We start from the raw sequence: 25,263 nt of genomic DNA, 5'->3' as shown, positions 1-25,263 counted from the left end.
TGTTAGTGTATGTTATCCTTCAAAATGGCTCCCTTCAAGAGCAAAACTCAAATTAGTCCTTCCAATACAGAAACATTCTAAGAATTTTTTTCAGTGACATCCATTACTACATTGGACCAAGGAAAATTTCATTTATAATGCTTATTGATATTCTTGTGTTCCATTTGTGATTATATCAACAAAAATACTGTCAGTTATTTCATATTACTCAGAAGTTGAAATTGATCTTACTGTATCCAAGAGAAATCAAATAATAAGTTGCTGGGAGTATTGCCATGACACATTAAAAAAAAAAAACTTGTTTCATTATTTTCATGTCAGGCCTTGTATAAAAAAAATTAACCTGAGAATGTACTATAGCAGCACTTCATCTCCAGCCACTTTAGTATCTGCAGAAAAAAAAGATATTCTTGACAATATGACAAGTCAGAAAACTATGACTCAGTTGACAGTAGCATCCATAAAATAAAGGACACTGACAACATGCCAGAGCCAGTACTCTGATTCAGTTTGCTTCATCATCTTTCAAAAAACTTTGCATTACGTTCTCAGAACATAGCAGTTCAGCCATATACGTTCTATTGTCTTTGATGCATTGGACGTGTTTATACAGTCTTATGAAAATGTTTGGGAACCCCTCTCAGCCTGAATAATAATTTACTCTACTGAAACAAAAGAGATAACAGTGGTATGTCTTTCATTTCCTAGGAACAAATGAGTTTTGAGGTGTTTTCCGAACAAAGATTTTTAGTGAAGCAGTACTTGGTTGTATGAAATTAAATCAAATGTGAAAAACTGGCTGTGCAAAAATGTGGGTCCCCTTGTAATTTTGCTGATTTGAATGCATGTAACTGCTCAATGCTGATTACTTGCAACACCAAATTGGTTGGATTAGCTCGTTAAGCCTTGAACTTCACAGACAGGTGTGTCCAATCATGAGAAAAGGTATTTAAGGTGGTCAATTGCCAGTTGTGCTTCTCTTTGACTCTCCTCTGAAGAGTGACAGCATGAGATCCTCAAAGCAACTCTCAAAAGATCTGAAAACAAAGAGATTGTTCAGTGTCATGGTTTAGGCGGGGAAGGCTATAAAATGTTATCTCAGAGGTTTAAATTGTCATTTTCAACGTTAAGGAATGTAATCAGGAGACGGAAGGCCACAGGCGCAGGTTCCCGTGTCATTTAGAATTGACTTTAAATTCCTGCTTATAGTTTACCAAACCTTAAATTATCTTGTTCCATCTTATATTTCGGAATGTCTTACACCTTACACTCCAAATCGTAACCTTTGATCTTCAAATGAGTGTCTGCTTAGAATTCCAAGAGCTAAACTTAAAAGAAGTGGTGAGGCGGCCTTCTGCTGTTATGCACCTAAAATCTGGAATAGCCTGCCAATAGGAATCCGCCAGGCTAATACAGTGGAGCACTTTAAAAAATTGCTGAAAACACATTACTTTAACAAGGCTTTCTCATAGCTTCATCTTAGTTTAATCCTGATGCTCTGTATACTCAATTAATTATCATTATTATTCATAGTATTCATATTCAAAATCCGTACTAACCCCTACTTTCTCTTCTGTTCTTTTTCTGGTTATCTGGGGTGGCGACCTGCACCACCACCACCTGATCAAAGCAAAGTCCCTACAGTGATGGATTAAAGGCCAGAAGTCCACATGACCGTCATCATCAAGTTCTTCCATGAGAACCCTGAATACAATGAGGACTGATCATTTATGTTAGGTAGAATGCTGGGCGGTCTCGTGGCTGGGAACCCCTGCAGATTTTATTTTTTTCTCCAGCCATCTGGAGTTTTTTTTTTATTTTTTCTGTCCTCCCTGGCCATCGGACCTTACTTTTATTCTATGTTAATTAGTGTTCCCTTATTTCAATTCTTATTTATTTTGTCTTTTTTCTCTTTCTTCATCATGTAAAGCACTTTGAGCTGCATTATTTGTATGAAAATGTGCTATATAAATAAATGTTGTTGTTGGGTTTTCTGGTCTGAAAGGCCAAGAAAAATACAGGAGCAGCATATGCGCAGGATTGTGAGAATGGTTACAGACAACCCACAGATCACCTCCAAAGACCTGAAAGAACATCTTGCTGCAGATGGTCTATCTGTACATCTTTCTACAATTCAGCACAATTTGCACAAAGAACATCTGTATGGCAGGGTGATGAGAAAGAAGCCCTTTCTGCACTCACACCACAAACAGAGTCGCTTGTTGTATGCAAAAGCTCATTTAGACAAGCCAGATTCATTTTGGAACAAAGTGCTTTGGACTAATGAGACAAAAATTGAGTTATTTGGTCATAGCAAAAAGCGCATTCCAAGAGAAACACCTGCTACCTACTGTCAAATTTGGTGGAGGTTCCATTATGCTGTGGGGCTGTGTGGCTAGTTCAGGGACTGGGGCCCTTGTTAAAGTTGAGGGTCGGATGAATTCAACCTAATATCAACAAATTCTTCAGGATACGTTCAAGCATCAGTCACAAAGTTGAAGTTACGCAGGGGTTGGATATTCCAACAAGACAATGACCCAAAACACAGTTCGAAATCTACAAAGGCATTCATGCAGAGGGAGAAGTACAATGTTCTGGAATGGCCGTCACAGTCCCCAGACTTGAATATCATCAAAAATATATGGGATGATTTGAAGCAGGTTGTCCATGCTCGGCAGCCATCAAATTTAACTGAACTGGAGAAAATTTGTATGGAAGAATGGCCAAAAATACCTCCATCCAGAATCCAGACACTCATCAAAGGCTATAGGAGGCAGCTAGAGGCTGTTACATTTGCAAAAGGGGGCTCAACTATGTATTGATGTAATATCTCTGTTGGGGTGCCCAAATTTATGCACCTGTCTAATTTTGTTATGATGCATATTGCATTTTCTGTTAATTCAATAAACTTAAAGTCACTGCTGAAATACTACTGTTAAAATAAGGCATGTCATATATTAAAAGGAAGTTGCTACTTTGAAAGCTCAGCCAATGATAAACAAAAATCCAAAGTATTAAGAGGGGTTCCCAAACTTTTTCATATGACTGTATGTAAGTGCCAGAACATTATTCCATATAAACACATTATAGTTGTCTATATAACCACAATACACTTGTCTGAGATAATCTGAGAGCCTAATAACTCACCCAATATAGAACATCAGTCCATCCTTCCATTGTGATACACTGAAAAACAGTCAACATTGCAAAAAAGAAGTTGTCAAAATTGGTGATACCACCATTAGGCCCCTCCCACTTTCCACGGCATTCAGTTCCATTTTGCAGACACTGGCGGCCATGACCTGCGAAGGCACATGGTGCTGGGTCATCTTCCACATTTATGTCTGCCAAAAGAAAACAGAAGCATGATCATTTATTGTAACATAGTATATACAAAGAAAATTTACTAAGTTTTAGAAATCAGACAAGTGCTCTTGCAAAGACACCAGCTTGTGGAGATGAAAATATATTGTTTGTGAATGAGCAATGAAGAATTTTCTTATATTTTACTGTGCACTATCATACTAAAAGCAACATGCATTTGCTTCTGTTGACTTTTGTTCACTGTTTACTCTTGAAACACAATATTGCCAAAAGTATGGGATGCCTGCCATTACACACACATGACCTTTAATGACATCCCATTAAAGGTGGAGTTGGCCCACCCTTTGCAGCTATAACAGCTTCAGATCTTCTGGGAAGGCTTTCCACAAGGTTTAGGAGTGTGTTTATGGGAATTTTTGACTATTCTTCCAGGACAGCATTTGTGAGGTCAGGAACTAATGATGGACAGGAAGGTCTCCACTCTAATTCATTCCAAAGGTGTTCTATAGGGTTGAGGCCAGGACTCTGTGCAGGCCAGTCAAGTTCCTCCACACCATACTTGCTCATTCATTTCTATATAGACCTTGCTTTGTGCACTGGTGCACAGTCATGTTGGAACAGGAAAGGGGCCATCCTCAAACTGTTCCCACAAAGTTGGGAGCATGAAATTGTCCAAAATGGCTTTGTATGCTGAAGCATTAAGAGTTCCTTTCACTGGAACTATGTGGCCAAGCCCAACCCCCGAAAAACAACCCCGCACCGAAATCCCACCTCCACCAAACTTTACACAGGGCACAATGCAGTCAGGAAAGTAATGATCTCCTGGAACTGCCAAACCCAGACTTGTCTGTTGGATTTTCAGACAGGGAAGCATGATTCGTCACTCCAAAGGACACGTCTCCACTGCTCTAGAGTCCAGTGGCAGGGTGCTTTAAAACACTGCATCCAAAGCTTTACATGCACTTGTTGATGTATGGCTTGGATGCAGCTGCTCGGCCATGGAAACCCATTCCATGATGCTCTCTACACACTGTTCTTGAGGTTTTGGAGGTCTGTAGCTATTGACTCTGCAGAAAGTTGGCGAATTCTGCACACTGTGCGCCTCAGCATGAGCCGTGCCTGCTCTGTGATTTTACATGGCCTAATACTTCGTGGCTGAGTTGCTTTTGTTCCCAATTGCTTCCACTTTCCTATAATACCACTAACAGTTAACCGTGGAATAATTAGTAGCAAGGAAATTTCACAAATGGACTTATTCCGTAGGTGGCATCCTATCACGGTACCACGCTAGAATTCACTGAACTCTTAAAAGCAACACATTCTTTCACAAATTTTTGTAGAAGCAGTATGCATGCCTAGGTGCTTGATTTTATATACCTGTGCCCATGGAAGTGATTTTAACACCTGAATTCAATTAAATTTGAAGGGGTGTACCAATACTTTTGGCAATATAGTAGGAAAAAATGCAATTTAAGAATGTCAGTGACACATTTTTATGTTAATTAAAAAAGACATAAAGATATTAGATATATTAAATAATTAGCATTTTAAGAAAAATTCCAGTAGCCCAATAGTTACACAAGATGAAAATTTGTGAATATACTGAAATATGTTACATGAGATGCCTAATATTTTTTTTCATTTAGCTTTATTTCAGATTATTAAACTTCACCAGATTTCCACTAATCTTCAAAATGCAACAAATTTAATCCTGTATTATCTATCTTTGGTGGTGAAGAAAATCTCATCAGATAAAACTGATCTACTCAAAAGCAACAAAGGTACTCGGATTTTATGGAAATATTACCAGTGCCAGTGTAGAAGCATGTCTTGTGCATTTTCCCAATGAATAACTCAAGGCCAATGATTGCATAGATGATGATGACAAATAAGACCAGTAAAGCAATGTGAAGAAGAGGAACCATGGCTTTCATAATGGAGTTCAAGACTATCTGCAAACCTGAGGAAAGAAGACAATATAACGTGATTATAATTCTGAAGTCCATCATAAATATAGAGTGGTCCAGATCTAATTATGCAATTTTCATTACGCTATAACTTATTTAGTTTATTACATAGAAAATCACCTGAAAAATCCCGGACCATCGAGAAAGTGTGCGAGCTGACAACATGAAGAATCATCTTTGCACCGAACTGGAATCGTCCCCACATAAATCAAAGTCATCCAGACGATCTGGATCTGCATAATTAGATCTGGACCACCCTGTACAAGTTTCAGATGTGCAGTAGGTTTTGTTCACCTAAAATTAATACTACAATTCTGTTTTTTTTAGTTTAACAATGAGGCACATTCTTAAATATTCTTACAAGTATATGCGCTTGGGAGGCAGTCAAAGGGTTCAAATCGGGGAACTGAGACGCAAAACCAGGGGTTGGTGTTGAGTATTAATGCCTCTTTTCCCCTTCCTACAGAACTTCAGAGGAAAAGACCACCTATAGCAATCACTTCCATCTGTTCTTAAACTCACTTCTGCCTGATCCTGACCTCAGTTCCAGCCCCCCTCTGATGACATCACTACCGGCAGCCACAGATGACCTCACACCACTTTCTTCCCACAAGTACACCCTTTCTCTTCCTCAACTCTAAAAGCCTGCTGTTTCCCCTTTCATTCAGTCCCAGCTTTTGGAACTCCATATCAGTCAATAAAACTACACTTCGGTTGCACAATATATATATTTGTCCTGTGCTTTATTTACACTTTTTTTAAAGTTCTATATAAATTAATATAAATCAGAGATTATCATGAGGTGAAATAGAGATGGTAGTAGATATTAAATTGGTTATTTTAATATATTGTAACGTTATCAAAAAAATCAAACATTGAAATAATATTCAGTATATTCTAAATTTAATATGACAGCAATATTAAACATTGTCAAAACATGTAACAGGTGTTTGAAGTTCAGTGTTAGTTATAATTTCATTTCATTTGAACCAAAACTGTTCATATTTAAACTTCATAATTGTATAATATTAAGAAATATGCATGGGTAACACTCAGAAAAAATAAATATAACTGCAGATGGTAATATAAAATGTAGTTGGACTATAAAGAAAGATGACCTTTGGATTAGGTGATACTAGCACATCTTCTAAGTTCCATTTCCCAGTGAACTTTTTTGTGCAAATTTCACGCAACTTTAAAATGATCAGACTTTACCTTTTACTTTGACCTTCACAAATTCAAAACATATAGAATTGATGCATCAAGCCAGAAAGAAGGACTCAATTTCTCCCCACAATTCTAAATATAAATGTACATCTACTCTGAAATCTAGGATATGCAGGTTGCTTTGCAACTGATAATAGAAGAATCATTCTTCATTCCAAGAATTTAACATAGTGATACAGGCTGAGCCTAATACAAGTCTGAAATAAATCATTTATAATGTAGTTATACAAGAATAATGTAATACAAGATAGCTAGAAAATAAAAGAGAAGATGTAATATTCATATAAATAGGGTGGCCAATGTTTCTGAATGACTCGGTTTCTTCTGTTTACTGAAGAGTTTTCATAATGGTAGGATCAATGCTTGTAAGTCATACAGATACACCATGTATTACCCATTCCTTCCTCATGACTGTGCACTTTGATATTTAGCCTGCTACAGTTCACAGTTTGTCAGGAAATAAATATACTCTTTGTATTTTGCTGGTTTTAAATTGCAAATACTCCTCTACCAGTTTTCTTGTATGGCTTCAGTCAATACACAACATCCAAACTCAAAGCCTTTAAGCCTATAGTTAAGAAGGCAAATTGATCTACATTAAAAGTCTTTATTTTGCATTCAGCGCCTCAAAAGTTATATATTGTACAAACTTCTTATTCAGTGTTTACCTATTTGTTAATGTAAATATTCATACTGGTAAGTTATGTGATTCCCCAAGTTGTGCTATCCTAATATTAATGAAAAATTCAAGTTAGATTTAAATACTGTATAAGTATTACAGAACAGTCATTTAAAAAGACTTGAACATTTTTGAAAACATATGTACAGTTACCATATATGAGTATACCTCTCTCATGTATATTGTAAGTAATTACAAAATACTTAATTTGATGGCAGTATATATAAGAACAGATAGGATATGATTAGAAAGGAATATAAGGGCAGAAAAAATATTCTAGGGTTACCAGTAACTTCGGATCTGTCTATTATTCTCTTTGCATTTGTATAGGGGTGTTTGTAATTATATTATAAGATACTGTTTTATTAAACAACTTTTTTCAACTGTAATGCATTTTTAGTGTACTTTACACAAACACCATTTTTTCACATAACATGGAGCGTTCAAAGCATCAAGCAATTTAATTTACTAGAACATCAAAAGGTGACAGCTATGAACAGCCTGCCACAGTGGTAAAGAGAAATCTTTCATTATGATTTTCATGGAGTTAAACTGTAAGTAAACAAGATCTCAGAATTAGAGATCTATGATGAGACAATGTTTTCAGGAAATATTGTGACAGGTGAACAGACTGAGTGATAATAATATGAACCAGAATCATAGTCAGTGCCAGGCAAAAATCAAAACCAGAGATAAAAAATATAGCAAGCAAATAAAACACTGGAGCAAATAAAACAATGAAAGTCAGAGACAAAATGATATCAAAATCAAAACAAATCTATCACTTAGCCTACTTGGAAAAAAACAACTAACTAACACTAAAGATTTTTAAACTTATACTCAAAAGCAAAATTTTAAATGGATCTGCGACCGTATTTATATCAGGAGTCTGTGATATTACCAACATGACAGTCATGAACATGTGACCCTTCTATTGCATTAGATAAACAAAAGATTGAGTGAAATAAAATAATTTTAAAACAATCTGCAATGAGTCCCAAAAAATAAGAAACTTTTAAATAAAAAGAAACTCAAGATAACATGCAGTATGACATAATTCCCTCCCTACGGCGGGTGCAACCATCACGCTTTGAAGGCAATTGATGGAATTTAGTAATCAACCAGACATCCAAGAACATTCTTCAGGCCCACAACCGCACCACTCCACCAGATATTTCCACTCTAAGTTCACATCTCTGAGAGCCCAAAACCTTATGAACCTCAAACTTCTGATGACCATCGACAACAACTAGAGGATAGCAAATTGACAGGGATATAATCTATATGCGTGGAAAGGCTTAACATAACATACATGGAATAAGGAAATGTATGTGACTGGAGTTACCCTACAAAGAATGGTAAACAGTCCAATAAATATAGAACCCATTTAAGCTGGATATTACAACTCACAAGTCACACTATGTGTGCTGCCCAAAAAACGGGATGGGCACATAGCTGCACAGAAATGGCATTTGCCTGTGACACCTGGGTCCTCAATATGAACCAAGGAATTCCACAACAAAGACAAAAAGTGAGATATGACAGGGAGAGATGAAGGTGTCACACCATATTTCAAAATTGTCGTCTTAAAGCCAAATTGACATTCAAATGGTGACATCTTTAGGGTAGAATTAAATAGAGCACTAAGTGGAAGTTCAAGCAGCAGCAAAATACTGACCCAATCTGAAGGAATTAACAATAAACCATAAATATTTTTCTAAATTCTGATTCATTTCTTCACAAAAACCACTACATTCTGGGTGGTAACCAAAGGTTAATTTTACCTCTGTCCCAACCTTTCAACAAAATCCATCCAAAGCTTAGAAATAAACTGAGGTCCCAGGTCAAACAGAACAGACCTGGGAAGACAGTGGAGGCAAAAATGTCTTTTAACGGATTAAATGGGCAGCTTCCTCATAGGAACTTCAGGCATAGGAGGGTGTGTGGACAATGCCACAAACAATAAATCATGCAAAAAATCAGGAACAAACAAAGCACTCAGACTTAAAAGATGAAAAATTGGTTCAAGTTCAGCCACAACTGAAACATACATAAGGAATAGGGCATCAGCCATGATATTATGATCACCAAATTGGTAAGTGACCATAAAATGAAACTGGCTTATAATAAATGACCAACATTCTTGTCTAGTGTTTAAAAATTTGGCAGCTTTTAAATGCAGTGGAACCCTGGATTGTAAGCATAATTCATTCCGGAAACATGCTTGTAATCCAAAGCACTTGTATATCAAAGAGATTTCCCCATAAGAAATAGTGGAAACTCAGATGATTCATTCCACAACCCAAAACTATTCATATAAAAATGATTAATACAAAATATAAAGTAAAAATACATAAAACAAATTAACCTGCACTTTACTTTTGAAAAGAATAATGGCTGGTGTGAGGGAGATGAGAGAGAGGAGGGTTATTGTGTAGGAAAACTTTCACTCTAACTAACGGAATCCCTGCTATCTGTTGGCTCACAGAAATCTTCTTCCTTTTTGCGACTTTAACAAGAAACCTATCCAATGACAGTTGTTTTTGCCCGAAGAGTCATTACACTTGGACACAAAATAAAAAAATGTTTTACACACTGTAAGGTTTCTAAACTCTTTTGGGATTCCACCCAACGGGACAATACGCGAAAGAGCATCCCGAAGCAACCGCAGGCTCCCAGCGCTGTAGCAGTCTGCCGTAAAAACGAATCCGAAAAGATAGCGGACATGCTGTAAGCGCCTGCCATTGATGAGTGATACAAAGAACATTATAAATGCACAGGGTACAGTATTACTTGGCCACTAACTTGGCCATGACCCTGCCTGACTGCTGTGTCTGTGTATAGGAGAGTGGCAGATCCCGTTACAATAAATAACTGTGCTGTTCCTGTTTCAAGCTGAATAGAGCTGTTGTTGCTAAAGTACTGAGACTCAGCTTTGTGTTTTGGGGTGCAAGACAGGGACTCACACGTTACAACACACACACATGGTCACAATGCTACAGTAAACAGTATACGCTCATACGGATGTTGATTACATGAGTGAGGCACACAGACTGACACCGAGAATGGGAGACGATTACCCACAATCCCGTAGTGAGAGAGAAAGAGAAGAACAATCAGCTCAGTTGTGATCACGAGTGACACTCAGCAGACAAAGCGTATGCATACTACTCGTATTGCAAGACCTCGCTCGTTTATCAAGTTAAAATTTATTAAAAATTTTGGCTCGTCTTGCAAAACACTTGCAGACCAAGTTCAAGGTAATTCAAGGATTTACTGTACTGTACTGTAGATCAAATTTTTATGATCCGTAAATATGATACATTTATGGGTCAACCCCCTCTAGGCAATGAAGCCATTCCTATAGCGCAAGCTTAGTTGCAAACAATTCCCTTCTTCTACTGTTATTTTGCTTTTCTGAAGATAATTTCCTAGGAAAATTGGTACAAAGATGGCATTAGCCTGGGTTAGGAAACTTTGAAAAAAAAGAGCACTAATCCTGGCACTGGACACATCCACCTCAGCTTGGAACGATTGCCATAAAATAAGACAACACAAACATTTTGCTTTGAGCACATCAAAAGCCTGCTGGACTTCAGATGTTCACATATGCTTTCTGACACCCCCTTCTATTAGCATAGTAGTAAGAGCAATAAGAGAACTAAAACTGTGAATGAATCACCAAAGTTCATAAAACCCATTTCATTGAAGAATAGCTGAGACTTTTTGGATACCTGTGCGAATTAAACAGTATCCCAAAAATAGCATTTATGATTGGTGAAATTCCCATTTTTCAAGCTTGACAAACACATTATTATCTCTCAACCAAGTTAACACTTCTCTAACCCAAGGGATATGGGATGTCATATCCGTAGAGAAAATTAAAATATCATTAATATTGACTAGAAGAGACTGACCTAAAAGGTCACTGAAAATAATACTAACAAAACAATTCAATAACTTCTGGGGCAATGACCAACCAATCCATATGGTATAACCAAATACAGTACATGCAATGGCCTGAGGAAATATTAAAGGCAGTTTCCTACTCTTCCCCTTCCATGATGCATTTCAGGTTATAAGCATTCCATAAATCCAGTTAAGTAAAAATAGTGGAGCCTGTAACAATTAATGATGACATCAAAAGCAGGGAATAATTGTTCTTAATGGTGATTTTGTTTAATTCAAGAAAGTCTATAGAGGGATATAACAAACCTCTTTTTAGCCAAAAAAACAGTTCCCAAAAGACTATTGGAAAGTCAAATTAAACCATTGGTCAAATGATCGCACATGTACTCATCCATGGCCCATGACTCAACATAAGCAAGTTAATATGTCCCTTAGGCAAGGCCACACCTAGAAGTAAACAGATTGCACAATTATATGATCTATGATTGAAAAAATCACAGTATAAATCAGGAAAGACTTTGAAGTGACTCAACATCATAGTGGAATGAATGAGAAAATATACACGACACAAAAAACATTATGAACCACAGCCAAGGCACAGTTTTTTTCCTTCTCCAGTCAATACTGGGAAAGTGTTTGGAGAGGTAGGGTATACCTAGAAAAGTGGGATGCTTGGAGAAAGGTAAAACAAAAAATGAAATCTTTTCTGAATACAGAATCCCATTCACATAGTGGTAGGTTACAAAATTAGGTTAATAAGACCCCCCTCAAAGGATTTCCTGTCCACACTTGTGATATGAAGTGGAATTTACAATTCATGTAATTTCAACCCACACGATCTAGCGAAATCCTTACTAGTAAAGTTTTCAGCAGCCCCTGATTCAACAAAAAATATAGTTCATTTTTATAAATTATTGCAGGAAAATACATTATTTTTGATTGGGATTCACTGCAAAATGAGACAAACATATTAGTTTTTCTGGAACTTATGGCAATTAACAACTATATGCTCTAATTCTTCACAGTGAAAGCATAACCCAAGCACCCCACAACAAAAATTTCTTGAAAATCTAAAGTGGTTTTCTCTGATTACATGGGTTTAGGTGGTGGAAGCTGTTCAGAAGTACTAGAAACAGCACCTTGTGGTTTAGCCAACTGAAACATTGTGGGTTTAAACATCCTTTATTCTTGATTGCACTCCTCCCCTCTTTTGCCTATTTTTGAGCTATGCTCAGAACCTCATCTAATATCTCCTGTAAATCATATTTTGTGATTTCATATTTCATTTTGTCTGATTACCCACTATGGAAGACCGTAGCAAGGAAAGCATTGTCCCATCACAAATCAGCCATGAGGGCTATATAAATATAATGAAATCACCTATAGATTTTTTCTCTTGTCTTCCCATCTTTCAAAATCTTTCAGAAAATTCTCCAAATAGAGAGTTTTAGGAGTATAATTGGTGCATAGAGAAGAGACACATTCAGGAGGTTTATCAATCATCAACAAAGTCATATATGCAGTCTTAGCTCTAAGTAAGTGAGGGGTGGTAAAATAAAGAACAGCTCACACTGACTGAGAAAACTATAAATTTTATTCTTATCCCTGTTGAATCACTCAGGATTGAGGCATATTAAGTTAATCTACACTCATATTAGAAGTCAGTTTCTTAATGGTCTCTTTAAAAGCCGTAATTTCATTAAGTACAAGCTGCATTCTATCTGCAAGTTCCTATATCTGTTGTTTGATTGCAGCCTACTCCTCTGCTGAATGAATAATCTCAGTTACTAGATTAATGGGGTCACTCATGATCCTTCTGCATGTGACGAGACAATCAGCGAATTACTGTGACAGGTGAAAAGGCCAAGAGATAACAATATTAACCAAAATCATGACCGGTGCCGGGCAAAGGTCAAAACCAAAGATCTAAAATATGGAGAGCAACCAAAGCACTGGGGCAAATTAAATAAACAAAGTTAGAGTCAAAATGCGATCTTACTTGGAAAAAGCAACTTACAGATATTTAAGATTAGGTTTATCATCAGAATCCACCCTCAATAGCTCACTTTGCTGGCTATCAGTCCAAGGGTATTATTCCAACATGGTCAAAACTCTGGCCCTGTGATTTATTTATAGTTATAGCAAAAGCTAAAACTACTGAAAATGTTTCATCTATGCAAGATGAATGGTAATCTATTTGCTGAAGTATTGACAGCATCTAGCTTAATACGCAGGAGGAATACAGCTTCCACTGCATGATCACCAGTCATGATTTTGCCAGCAATTGAATTTTTATGCAGTTTTACAATGTATAAGCATGTGCCATTACATAGGCTTTATTTGTCAACTGCTAACACATAACTGAACTACTAACTACTGTTCTAAGCGAAGTAGATGTATATTTTGTTTGACATATGCAAGTTAAATTGGTTGCACTGATAGTATTGTTGCTGCATTCTCCTAATGAAGACAAACAAATAATATATAAATGTACACTATATGACGTACAGTTTTGAAGAAAATTGACCGTTGCATTAAAACATCACATGAAAACGTCATATGAAAACGTTGCACAATTTTGCTAATCTTTATATATATAGAGTAGATGTTTCAAAGAAATGTAACAATTGCATTAGGCACTATCCACAAATGACAGGTGTTAATACAGCGTTACTGAGAAAATCAAAAAAGTCCTGCTATTTTATCCAAACTGAATAATGTCCAATGTAAAACTCCTTATCAAGTGTTATCCTCAAAGGCATTTTCAAGCATGATTTACATGTACTGTAAATGTACTAAAAGTACCAAGCATATATTTTTTTTATGGCTATTCTGTTTCAATTTGGGACTCAGTAAAGGACTGGCCTAATTACATGCATCAATCAATTCATCTGTTTTCTGAAACTGATTATCCTGATTCGAGTCTACAGAGTATTAACCAGGAAACAACCCAAACAACCAAAAGGCACATTCACAACCATAGCCTTAACCACTCATAAATGGCCAGTTGAGAAATATCAATCAGCAAAATGCAAACTTCTTTGGGATGAGAGGGCAAACAAGTGTGCTTGGAGAATAATCCATACAGACATATGAATAATGGATACATTTTGACATGTAAAAAGCACTGTTCCCAGATATGAACTCCACCTCATTGAGCTGTAATGTAGCAGCACTAACCAGTGCATTACCCCAGTTTAATAGCAAAGATATATTTATTTTTTTGTGTTTTTCTAAAGTTTTACTATAAGTTTGCTACTTTTGTACTGCTATAGTGCTAACAGTGATTTACATATCCATATCCATAATAAATCAATTTATCACGTACTAAATTACTCCTGATTCTGTGAATCACTATTCTATATTCAACAACATGTAAATTTTGCCACACACAGGAAGGTCATATACTTGATATTTTAGTCTGCACGTTTATTTAACCTTTTGTTATAAAATGAATTTTCATTATTGTTATGAAAAAGTGTTTGTCAAATTGTTCATAAAATAGAATACTTCTCTATTTATCAATCATATCAAATAGCAAAAGCAGGTAAAAAATGTGCATATTATAATGCTACAAAACATACATTCAACAAAAGAAAAAAGAAACCTGTGTTTACCGGTTCAAAGCAAAGGATACAGGTATTCATATCCATCCCTAAAAATGCTGCCACTGATTCAACTGTATTATCAGAAGCTGTTAAGAGGTTTTATCAGAAACGACTCAGCATCTTCCAAACAAGAACCTAATTATGGCAAAGAAGCTTTCATTTGAAGCCTAGAACATGTACAATGTGTTGTAATTCACGTTTATATTTATTTTTTCCTGGGCTTTCCAGAAGCTTTAAAAATGTGTTATACGCCTTTTTGTTTGGATTTTCTGACACAGAGAATCTATTTCACACATCTGTTTTTCATTTAGAGACTTTATTTAAAAGTTACAATTTCCATCCATCCATTTCCTAACCCGCTGAATCCGAACATAGGGTCACGGGTGTCTGCTGGAGCCAATCCCAGCCAACACAGGAATCCAATCCCAGGCAGGGTACCAACCCATCGCAGGACACACACAAACCCACCCACACACTAGGGCCAATTTAGAATCGCCAATCCACCTAACCTGCATGTCTTTGGACTGTGGGGGGAAACCAGAGCACCCGGAGAAAATCCACGCAGACACGGGGAGAACATGCAAACTCCACACAGGGAGGACCCGGGAAGCGAACCCGGGTCTCCTAACTGCGAGGCAGCAGCGCTACCACTGCGCCACTGTGCCGCCCAAGTTACAATTTTTTAACATTATTTTGATGCAATTTTTTTTCTATGAGCATCGCCATTCTGAGGAGTTCATGTTACTTGTTACCATGGTAATACAGCCTTCAGTGTACCAGGGCAGCGTGATGACATCATCATCAGTGCAACTTTAAAAAGGTCATCTCTCACAGCTCCAGTCTGTCTGAGTATGAAATTATTTGGGAACTGCATGGTTTCTTTAGAAATGTTTAGGAAATGACTTTTGTTATATATTTTGTCTTTGATTTTTCTGTTAGTGTTTCTGTTTTTTTATGTATCTCTTTGATCTCTGGATTTAAACATTTGCTATTTTTTCCTCACTACCTAACTACAAATTTTCTGCCTTTCATTTTGAAGTCAGTACACAACACAGTCTTTGAACCTGAAATCATTTTCTAACTCACATTTAAAGGATGCTATTTGGCACCACATTCAGAGTTGTAAATGAATTTGACATTTTATCAAGAAAAGAATACCAATCTCTCCTTTTTGCAGACTGATATTTCCACAGGAGCCTTTTTTCCTAGCCCAACCTTGATCTCCTTTTGTCAACCGCACTTACATATGAAAACTTTTTGTCAGAAACGCACTTCAGAGAGGAGAGCCCCATTCCCCACTAGCCACTTTGAGCTATTGCAGGAGCCACCGTGTCACTTGCAAATATGTCACCAACAATACCCTTTCAAGTCCCTTAAGTAAATTCAACATTAAACAAAGTACCTCTTGCCACTTATTAATAAATCTTATTTACTACATTTCTTATAGGAGGTGTCCAGCCAAGGTAAAGCAGGGAGATAACCAACATACTATTTCAGGGAACATTTTGAAGCCATTAAGATCAAAGTCCTTACAAAGCCTTATTATACAGTAGATCACTTCACATCCCTTGATCATAGTCACACTGATCAGTTTGTGTTCTTTCATAGTTTTTCAAAGACACTTTTCAAAGAAAATCAGAAGAATCTAAGTTCATTCTTTGCCTGGGGTCATGTATTTCTAATGGTCTTAATGACCGACTAACTTATTAATCTCTCCCTTTGTCTTCTCTAATAGGAACTTTTTCAGTCTTACTTTCACATTTTCTCCTTACATCTGCAATTTTATGCCTTGTACTTTTTATCCTTTTCAAAATGGAAACAGCTTATTTTTTTCATTTGCAGATGAATGCTGACACAGTTCTTTTAAGACCTATCCAAGGGTTTAGTAACCAAGAGACCTAATGTTAAGAACTTCAAAAAATGTTTTATTGAAAATATTCACAAACTCAGACATTGCGAAACATGTGGTTTTGATTTAGGTAGCAGGCCTCCGAGACTGTGCTTCGTGGCAAAGAGTTTGAGCATCATGATAACCACCATCTAAAATGATAGAAATGATAGACACTTTATTAATCCCAAGGGGAAATTCACATAATCCAGCAGCAGTATACTGATACAAAGAAACAATATTAAATTAAATAGTAATAAAAATGAAAAAAATGAAAATAAAATTAATGTTAGCATTTACTCCCCCGGGTGGAATTGAAGAGTCGCATAGTGTGGGGGAGGAACGATCTCCTCAGTCTGTCAGTGGAGCAGGACAGTGACAAAAGTCTGTCACTGAAGCTACTCCTCTGCTGGAGATGACACTGTTCAGTGGATGCAGTGGATTATTCATGATTGACAGGAATTTGCTTAATGCCCGTCGCTCTGCCACAGATGTTAAACTGTCCAACTTTAATCTGGGGCCTGGTAAAAAACAAAATGATCTTGCAATGTTTTGAATCTATAACAATAAACTTATGTAACAAGTCTCAAATCAAAATCAAACTTGAAAATTAAAGTGTTAGTAATTCCCCATGTTTCAAAAACACAAAAAAAATGACAAATCTGAAAGACAATTTTTAAATGCCCAGGAAAAAAGAATGAACACAGAAATGTTCATTGCAGCTGACAGACAGCTCTTGTTGCAATGTTTCAAATATATAAAAAAAACGTATGTAACTTATTAATAAACTTATTCATATTATATTATATTCTTTTAGGTATTATACAGAGTTTGTGACCAAATAGGTGTGGACTGGGATGTGGGCTAGCTGGTAAAATGAAAGCTTAATCTGAAGAGACAACTTGCCGGTTTTCATGGTGTAATGCAATGTTTGCAGACTAATGTTATGCTAACTGCCTTGTAAAACAAAAACTTGATGAAATATCTTTGCTGCTAAGTATCAGTCAGGAACAGAAACAGAAACAATGTCCATTGCAATTTTTAAACACTGTTTCATTTTTAGGATTAATAAATCTGATAATCACTCTTCATTGCACGCTGATAAGCAGCCTAAACACAAAACCTTAAAACAATTAATATTACATCAGTAAGTGCTAACTGGTAATATTTGGAATAAAAAGTAAATCTATATATATAATTCACTAAGGCAAGACAACTATAGAAAGCACGCCGGAAGGGGTGTGGATTCACTGAGCCGCCGACAAGCAAGGCACCTATGGCACACGCAGGAAGGAGCCTTGCCCACCAACTCCTGGCACCTCTGAGCCACGTTGACTGTTCATAGAGGCATGTTTCTCGCGGAGGTGAATCGCCGTATGCAGCGTGTAAAACGGTTTGCGAGGAGTATCCAATGGGATCCTTAAAACAATCCTTTCAAACTGATGTTAAAACACAATGAAGTAAGCAGTCTTTAAAAACCGAGTTTTCGGTTATGACGCACGACCGCGTGCACCATAGCAAACTGTTTTACACCCTACATACTTGCAATTCGCATCCACGACAAACATGCGTCTTCTTCACTCACGAACAATTATATGTGTCTCTCTCTAGAGTTCCATTTTTTCATTCACTTTCTGTTGTATTCTCAAACCCTCCCTTTTTAGACAACTGTGTCTTTCCAGAAGTGTTCAACCATCAATAAATAATTATGCGGCATTTGTTATGCCGTGGCTTCACTATTGTGTTGTATTTTGCTCTCTCCAGAGTTCCATCTTTTCATTCACTTACTGTTGTATTCTCACACCAACCCGTTTTAGACAACCGTGTCTTTCCAGAAGTGTTTAGCATTCAATTAATAATTATGCATGAGATTGAGCGTGTGTCTACCCGGCGCAGAGAGTGGGTAAGCCGTTGAACCCCATTCGGGCTGCAAACCGTAGAATTCCCACTAAGTGCGACTCATACGCTCCCACTGATTGCGTCCCTACCCTTTGTGCACACACCCCTCCCACCTCGCTACTACCGTGGTTGGGTGTCTTCGTGGATTATATATAGAAAAGCAGCCAAAACTGCACATAGCAATGAAACGTCTACGTAAGTCACATGTGCATCTGGACTGTGTAAAGATGACAACGACTCCAGTGACGAGTCGGTGGTGGGCACATAAGCGGGCAGTGCATACTGAACGAGAAATCAGCAGACTAGCATCACGGAGGGAGCCGAGTGGACGATCTTCTCCTCTCCTGCCATTCCACACGCGCCTGAGCGCAGTGCACTCGCATCCCTCCGTCTGGCAGGGCACGGTACGGTGGCAGTCCGCAAGTTTTCAGTCACGGACGATTGTGTGTTGGTTCGTTCCGTGCATTGTTACAATGTTGCTTTTCTTGCTGATTTATTATATTACCGATTTTTCAAATGTTAATTTTCTCCCTGTGCTTAAAAATCATTAAAAAATCGGCCTGATTATGCGGCGTATGGTATGCCGCGGGTTGGCTAGTACTAAATAATTGAACATTTGAATGCTAAATGTATATCATTCTTTTTTGTATCCAGCTCAATTGATAGTTATAGATTTAATATAATACGCAATAACACAAAGTCATAGCCAGAAAGAAATATCTATGAAACAACTGCAACTTATATTCCTGTCACCTTCTTTGGTAAACCTTTTTCTTCAACTGCAGAGTTACAGTTCTAGATGGAAAAGGTTGTGCTAGTACCTAGTTGAATCAGTAATGTGAAAAAGTCTTTTCGGGAGCACAGACTGCTGTGTTATCATGGTAATTAGTAAATATGATGGCAACTTTTAAACTGTTCAACTATGATGGTATAATGTCCCAACTGGAAACTAGGACAAAATTTAATATCAATATAAAATTTGTCACCCTGAGCTCATACGTTTCTTTAGCTATCTAGAAGTACCTAATGTTGCATCTATAAATAAATGGGGAAAACACAACCCACAACAAGACAAAAAGATGTATTCTTAGACAAGCTGTAATCCAACAAGACAATGAAACTTATACATATTAGTTGAGAAGGGAATCCTGTACATACCTGAGGCCTCTAAGATGATGTTTTGGCCAAGTAGTATGCAGTCAAAGTTTTGCCTAAGTATTCAACCAGTTTTCACATTTTATTATTTTATAACACTGAATCACAGTGGATTTAATTTTGATTTTTTGATACTGATCAACAGAAAAAGACACTGTGGCTGTATAAGCATTGATGGGAGAGCATTGTTGAAAATTTGAGACACCAGACAGGTCAACATGTTTTATTGTACGAAAAGCAACTCAAAATGCACCTTAAAGCAAAAAGAAAATTAGTCACTTGGACAAAGCACAAAATAAGCCCTCAGCTTTTTTAAAGTATCATCAGGGTTGTTTCTTCGGAGCTCCAATTGGCGGTTTGCTCTTAGGAAAGAATGATAATTCCTTCCGGTCAGCCAGTCTTTTTTATTACATAAGCCAGAAAGGGGCAGAGCTAAGTCCCCGTGCTGGGAAACTTCTCTGAGATGAAGGGAGAGTAGTAGAAGAGAATATTAGTTGTAGCGTCTTTTCTTGGCCCAGTGAGTTATTACCTTGTTCAAGCTCGTGAGGAGGTCCTCCGACATGCAGGCATGACAAGTCTTTAAAGCCACTATGAAAATAGATCGTAGCAAAATAGTCTAAGTTAATCATAAATATAAAATACAACATAATTGATCACCCCCTTTAATATGATACCTAAATAATCACTAGTGCAAATTTAGAAAGTCACATAATTAGTTCAATGGAGATCAACTATCTGTAGTCTTATGGTTTCAAATGACTGTATTGTTTTCTTTAGCTACCATAAGAGTTCATCAATGTTTGTCCTAGATACATCAGAATCGCTTAATGCAGAATCCTTCCACTCTAACAACAACTGCTGGATCATGCATTGGATTAGTGAAAGGGAAAAAAAAGCATTTAATCTAGAACACTTGAAGATTCGAAGGCAGCAATGACTAAAAATATATGGATTGACAATAGCAGGTAAATATACCACATTTTGCTAGAAACTCAGTTTTATATTTCCTTACTCCACTCTAAGGAACATAACATTGTTAAGACCATTAGGACTGAATTCATGCAGTTCATGATTATCCAAATGAACTGGGACAATATGCTGCCCTCAATCATAATGGAGGCATTATTCTCTTGTATCACTGAGGTCTCACTCTCTTTGAGAGAAGTGTAGACATCCCTGGTATCTCTTAGATAGACTAGTCTATAAACTCTGAAAGGAAGATTTCACGATTCTGTCAAGGTTGCAACTACTCTCTGATATTGCAGATCCCTGCATGTAGTCTTTCAGGGACCCTAGAGACATTCATTGGGTATACACCTCCTTGGTAAAGTCCTGCTTCAAACATTTCCATGATTACATATATTCCTGTTGCCATTATGAATTGTTTCTTGGGTTCAATACTATCCTTTCCTTCCTGAAAACCTCATGGCAAACTATCACACATCAGCAAGAGGCAAGATACTTTTAATTATGTTTATAGACTTCTAAGTAGTCATTAACATGATAAATAATAATTTAAACAAATATGTCAATCATGAATAATCCACTGCATCCACTTAACAGTGTCATTTCCAGGCAGAGGAGTAGCTTCAGTGACAGACTTTTGTCACTGTCCTGCTCCACTGACAGACTAAAGAGATCGTTCCTTCCCCACACTATGCGACTCTTCAATTCCACCCGGGGGAGTAAATGCTAACATTAATTTTATTTTAATTTTTTTCATTTTTATTACTATTTAATTTAATATTGTTTCTTTGTATCAGTATACTGCTGCTGGATTATGTGAATTTCCCCTTGGGATTAATAAAGTATCTATCTATCTATCTAAAGAAAAATACAAATTTGCAAGCAGAACAGAAAAGAAGCCATACAGCTTTAGCAAGAAATAACTTATTATACTGTACAGTATATAAAATCAAACCTATTTGATTACATGGTGTAGAACAAATACATAATATTTATAACTTTGAAATGATATTGGTGATTATTTCAAATAAATTTGTAAATAAAATTGCCACTCTAGGCATATAAAAAGCAGTCAGTGTGACACAGTGGTTAAGTCTTTAGCATTTGGACTTCAAACCCTGAAACTGTAAGTTCAAATCCCGCTACTGACACTGTGTGAACATGAGCAGGTCAGTTCACCTGCCTGCGCTGAGATTGGAAAAATAAAAGAAATGCAACCAGAACCAATTGTATCTCATATGTTATAACGTGCCTTAGTTGAATGCCTCAGCCATGTAATAATAATGTGTTGTATGTTTGATGGGCATGCAAGAAAGAATTTCAATGTATACATGACAGTATTGCTAGTATTATAAATTAAAGAAGCAATGAAAAAAAATTCTTGAATTCAAATGACCATATTGTCAAAAGCAAGGTTACATTTCAATAATATTTCTTGTTAAGAATATGAATAAACATATGCATTTCCAAGCACAATGCTGATTCTTAGCACTGCATTTTCTTCAGAGCCTGAATTCACTCCTTTCATCTTTTTTTGTTGTGTTATATTGTATCAGTATTTTCAACGTTCACAGCTGTTATGGTATAATGAAGGCAATGACAATACCACTGTAGAAAACAGTGATACTAGGTGCCACAGCTAAATACGCTTTCCTACAATAGCATAGCCTGTTTGGTGACTTGTGTCTGCTCTTCCACATCCTCTTTAATAAAACCCTTGTGTGCGTCCAGGTGTCCGTGTGTGTGTCTTCTGGTGAAGTGCGCATGCGCGGGGTCACACAGCACGTGTTCAGTCTCTTCCTGTGCATTCCCTGTGCAGAGAGAGAGACAGATACACACACAGCCGCACGCGAGTCACACACACACACACACAGAAGTGCGCACGAGTCACGACACACACGGGCGCGCGCGAGTCACACACACACACAGGTGCGTGCGCGTCTCACACACACACACACAGGCGCGCGGTGTCCGTGTGTGTCTTCTGGAGAAGTGCGCATGCGCGGGGCCACACAGCACGTGTTCAGTCTCTTCCTGTGCATTCCCTGTGCAGAGAGAGACAGACAGACACACACACACACAGGCGTGCGCGAGTCACACACATACACATACACACACGAGACACACACACACACGCGAGACACACACACAGGCACGCGCGACAGACAGACAGACACACACACACACACAGGCAAGAGACAGACACACACACACACACAGAGGCGCGCGCTTAAGAGACACACATGCGAGAGACACATACACACACACACACAGGCGCGTGCGTGCATTGTTGTAATGTTACTTTTCTTAGTTGTTTATTAAATTACAGATTTTTCAAATGTTCATTTTTTCCCCTGTGCTTAAAACTCATTAAAAAAAGAGTTTTTAGCGAGCGGGTCATAAGGCTATAGAGCAAATTCTTGCAGTGTTAGTTTTCTCTGTTGTTCAAGGTTTTCTTAGTGTTATTCAATGTTTTTACATTTAGTTTACTATTACGCTGTGCTTTCTATGGTATAGTTAACTATATTTGTGCTTAAAAACTTAAAAAAATATATATTTACATACAGTTCATACGGTCTGGAACGGATTAATTGTATTTACATACAATCCTATGGGAGGAATTACTTCGGTTCATGACCAAATCGGGCTACAACCAGAGTTTTGGAACGAATTATGGTTGTGAACCGAGGTTCCACTGTATTACTGTCAGACAAAATTACAGGCATTTTATGGAAATACAAACCAGTATTACTGAGAGAGAAAATTAAAGTCACACAATACAGTGACACATATTACAGCCACATACAAGGTCCCTTGCCATTTAATATAGACTGTTCATACAAATGCTTATGCACTACTGTTCTAGCGCCCGTTATTTTAACGGGCTTAATGTCTAGTAGCTATATATTTTGTGTAAGGACTAGTATTGCCCAAGTTTATATAAAACAGAAACATGCGTAGAATATATTCTAACACTAGGGAAAAACTTGTTAATAATTTATGTATGCAACTTGGTTGACCACTCACTATAATGTTTGTTTTTTTTCATGCAAAACTCAGTATCAATTAAAATATAGGCAATATGCATAAGTCGATAATACTCACTTTACTATTATTCACCATTATTGATAGCCGATACTTATTCATCAAAACTAGTTTGCTTAATTTGTAAGAAAGGAGTTGGCATGACTGTGTGGGTCAGCTACACACTACCGGGTTCCACAGGGAGCCTCTTCAACCAAACACCATCGATAACGTAACCAGATGAGCTTGGCAGATGACGACAAAACACACACAAAAGCAAGGAGATGGTGAAAAGGTGTTCACTTACACCGGATCTCACCCTTGCTCCCGCCTTAAGACACTGTAGCATCCCGTCAAAACATAAGCCTTGAGTTAATCAACAGATATACTTTGCTTCAAATGTCTGAAAAACTCTGCCTTCAAGCCACGTTAAAGTGAATGAACTGCAGAAAATGGAAGTACTCAATAATGGAGATTCCATCCTCTGAAATATCACCATCTTGATATGCAGAAAAGATCATAAGTCAACAACAGAGTGGAACAGTTGCTGGTGAGTGCAGGTGAAGATCCACCAGTTATAATTCATGTTAGAACAAATGATATTAGAAAGAAAAGTGCATATTCCTTGCAGAAAAAAATCATGGAACTTGGAAACCAACTAAAGGTCAAAAGCAAATCAATTATTTTCTTTAAATCCCTTTCAGCACCAGGAAAAAAACACACAAACAGAATTATTCAGTAACGCATGAATGAAGGTATGCTACAAACAAGGTGGTTTAATTTTCTCAGCCACTGGAATGCCTTTCATTGTAAACACTTCTTTTACTGACAAGAAAGACTACAAGAGAAATATTCTAGGAGCTAGAATCTTCAGCAAAGTGTTCAAACATTATAAACTGGATTGTTTGTGGGGAAAAAACTAAGAAATAGACAGCCAACCTGAGCTAAAGAAAACTTGACCAAAATACATATAAGCTTTCCTCATTTAAAATGTTTCCTCCTTAATGTGAGGAGCATTAGAAAGAAAATATACAAACTAGCATTAACACTATTGACTTGGGATGACGATTTTATAGGAATTATGGAGTAATGGCTAAAGGATAGTAAGAGAGACAGATATACAGTAATATTAGTGATTATACATGCCCCAGGAATGACAGACAAGGAAGGAAAGAAGGACATGCAATGTTATTTGTTAAAAACAACCTTCATGCCCATAAATTCAAAATGGAAGAAGTAAAAAAGGTCACAATCATGGTGGGTTAAGCTAGTAAGGAAGAAAGCCAGAGATTTGGTTATTAGGATGTGCTACCTGCAGCCAAATTCTTATAATTTAGGCAAAGCATATTATTTAATCAGATGAGACATCATGGTTGATTTTAACTTTCCAAACATTGACTGGAAAGCCCCTATTGGAAATACAAAACAAGAAACTGAAATGGTGCTAATGACAAATAACTGTTTTCTTACTTTAAGCAACAGTGATTACAACATGGTAAAATTTGAGATCATCTTTAAAAACACACAAATGTATGCCAAAATGAAGAACTATAATTTGAGGAAAGCAGACTTTGTACGGGATGAGAAAGAATCTCAAAAACATAATGGGAAAGTAAA

General features: G+C 37.1%; 1 protein-coding gene across 1 annotated transcript in view; it reads right to left on the bottom strand.

Annotated features, from left to right (window-relative positions):
- Positions 1–25,263, bottom strand: part of LOC120542743 (voltage-dependent L-type calcium channel subunit alpha-1D-like) — a 210,354-nt gene that overhangs the window by 114,153 nt on the left and 70,938 nt on the right. Inside the window, exons 6-7 of the mRNA XM_039775380.1 lie at positions 5,132–5,284; positions 3,148–3,344 (exon numbers count right to left, since the gene is read on the bottom strand). Of these exons, the coding sequence (XP_039631314.1) occupies positions 3,148–3,344; positions 5,132–5,284 (350 nt within the window). The remainder of the gene's footprint in view (positions 1–3,147; positions 3,345–5,131; positions 5,285–25,263) is intronic.

The sequence above is a fragment of the Polypterus senegalus genome, chromosome 13 (assembly GCF_016835505.1).
Source record: "Polypterus senegalus isolate Bchr_013 chromosome 13, ASM1683550v1, whole genome shotgun sequence".
In the NCBI taxonomy this organism is placed as follows: domain Eukaryota; kingdom Metazoa; phylum Chordata; class Cladistia; order Polypteriformes; family Polypteridae; genus Polypterus; species Polypterus senegalus.
This window is presented reverse-complemented; position numbering and strand designations above follow the sequence as displayed.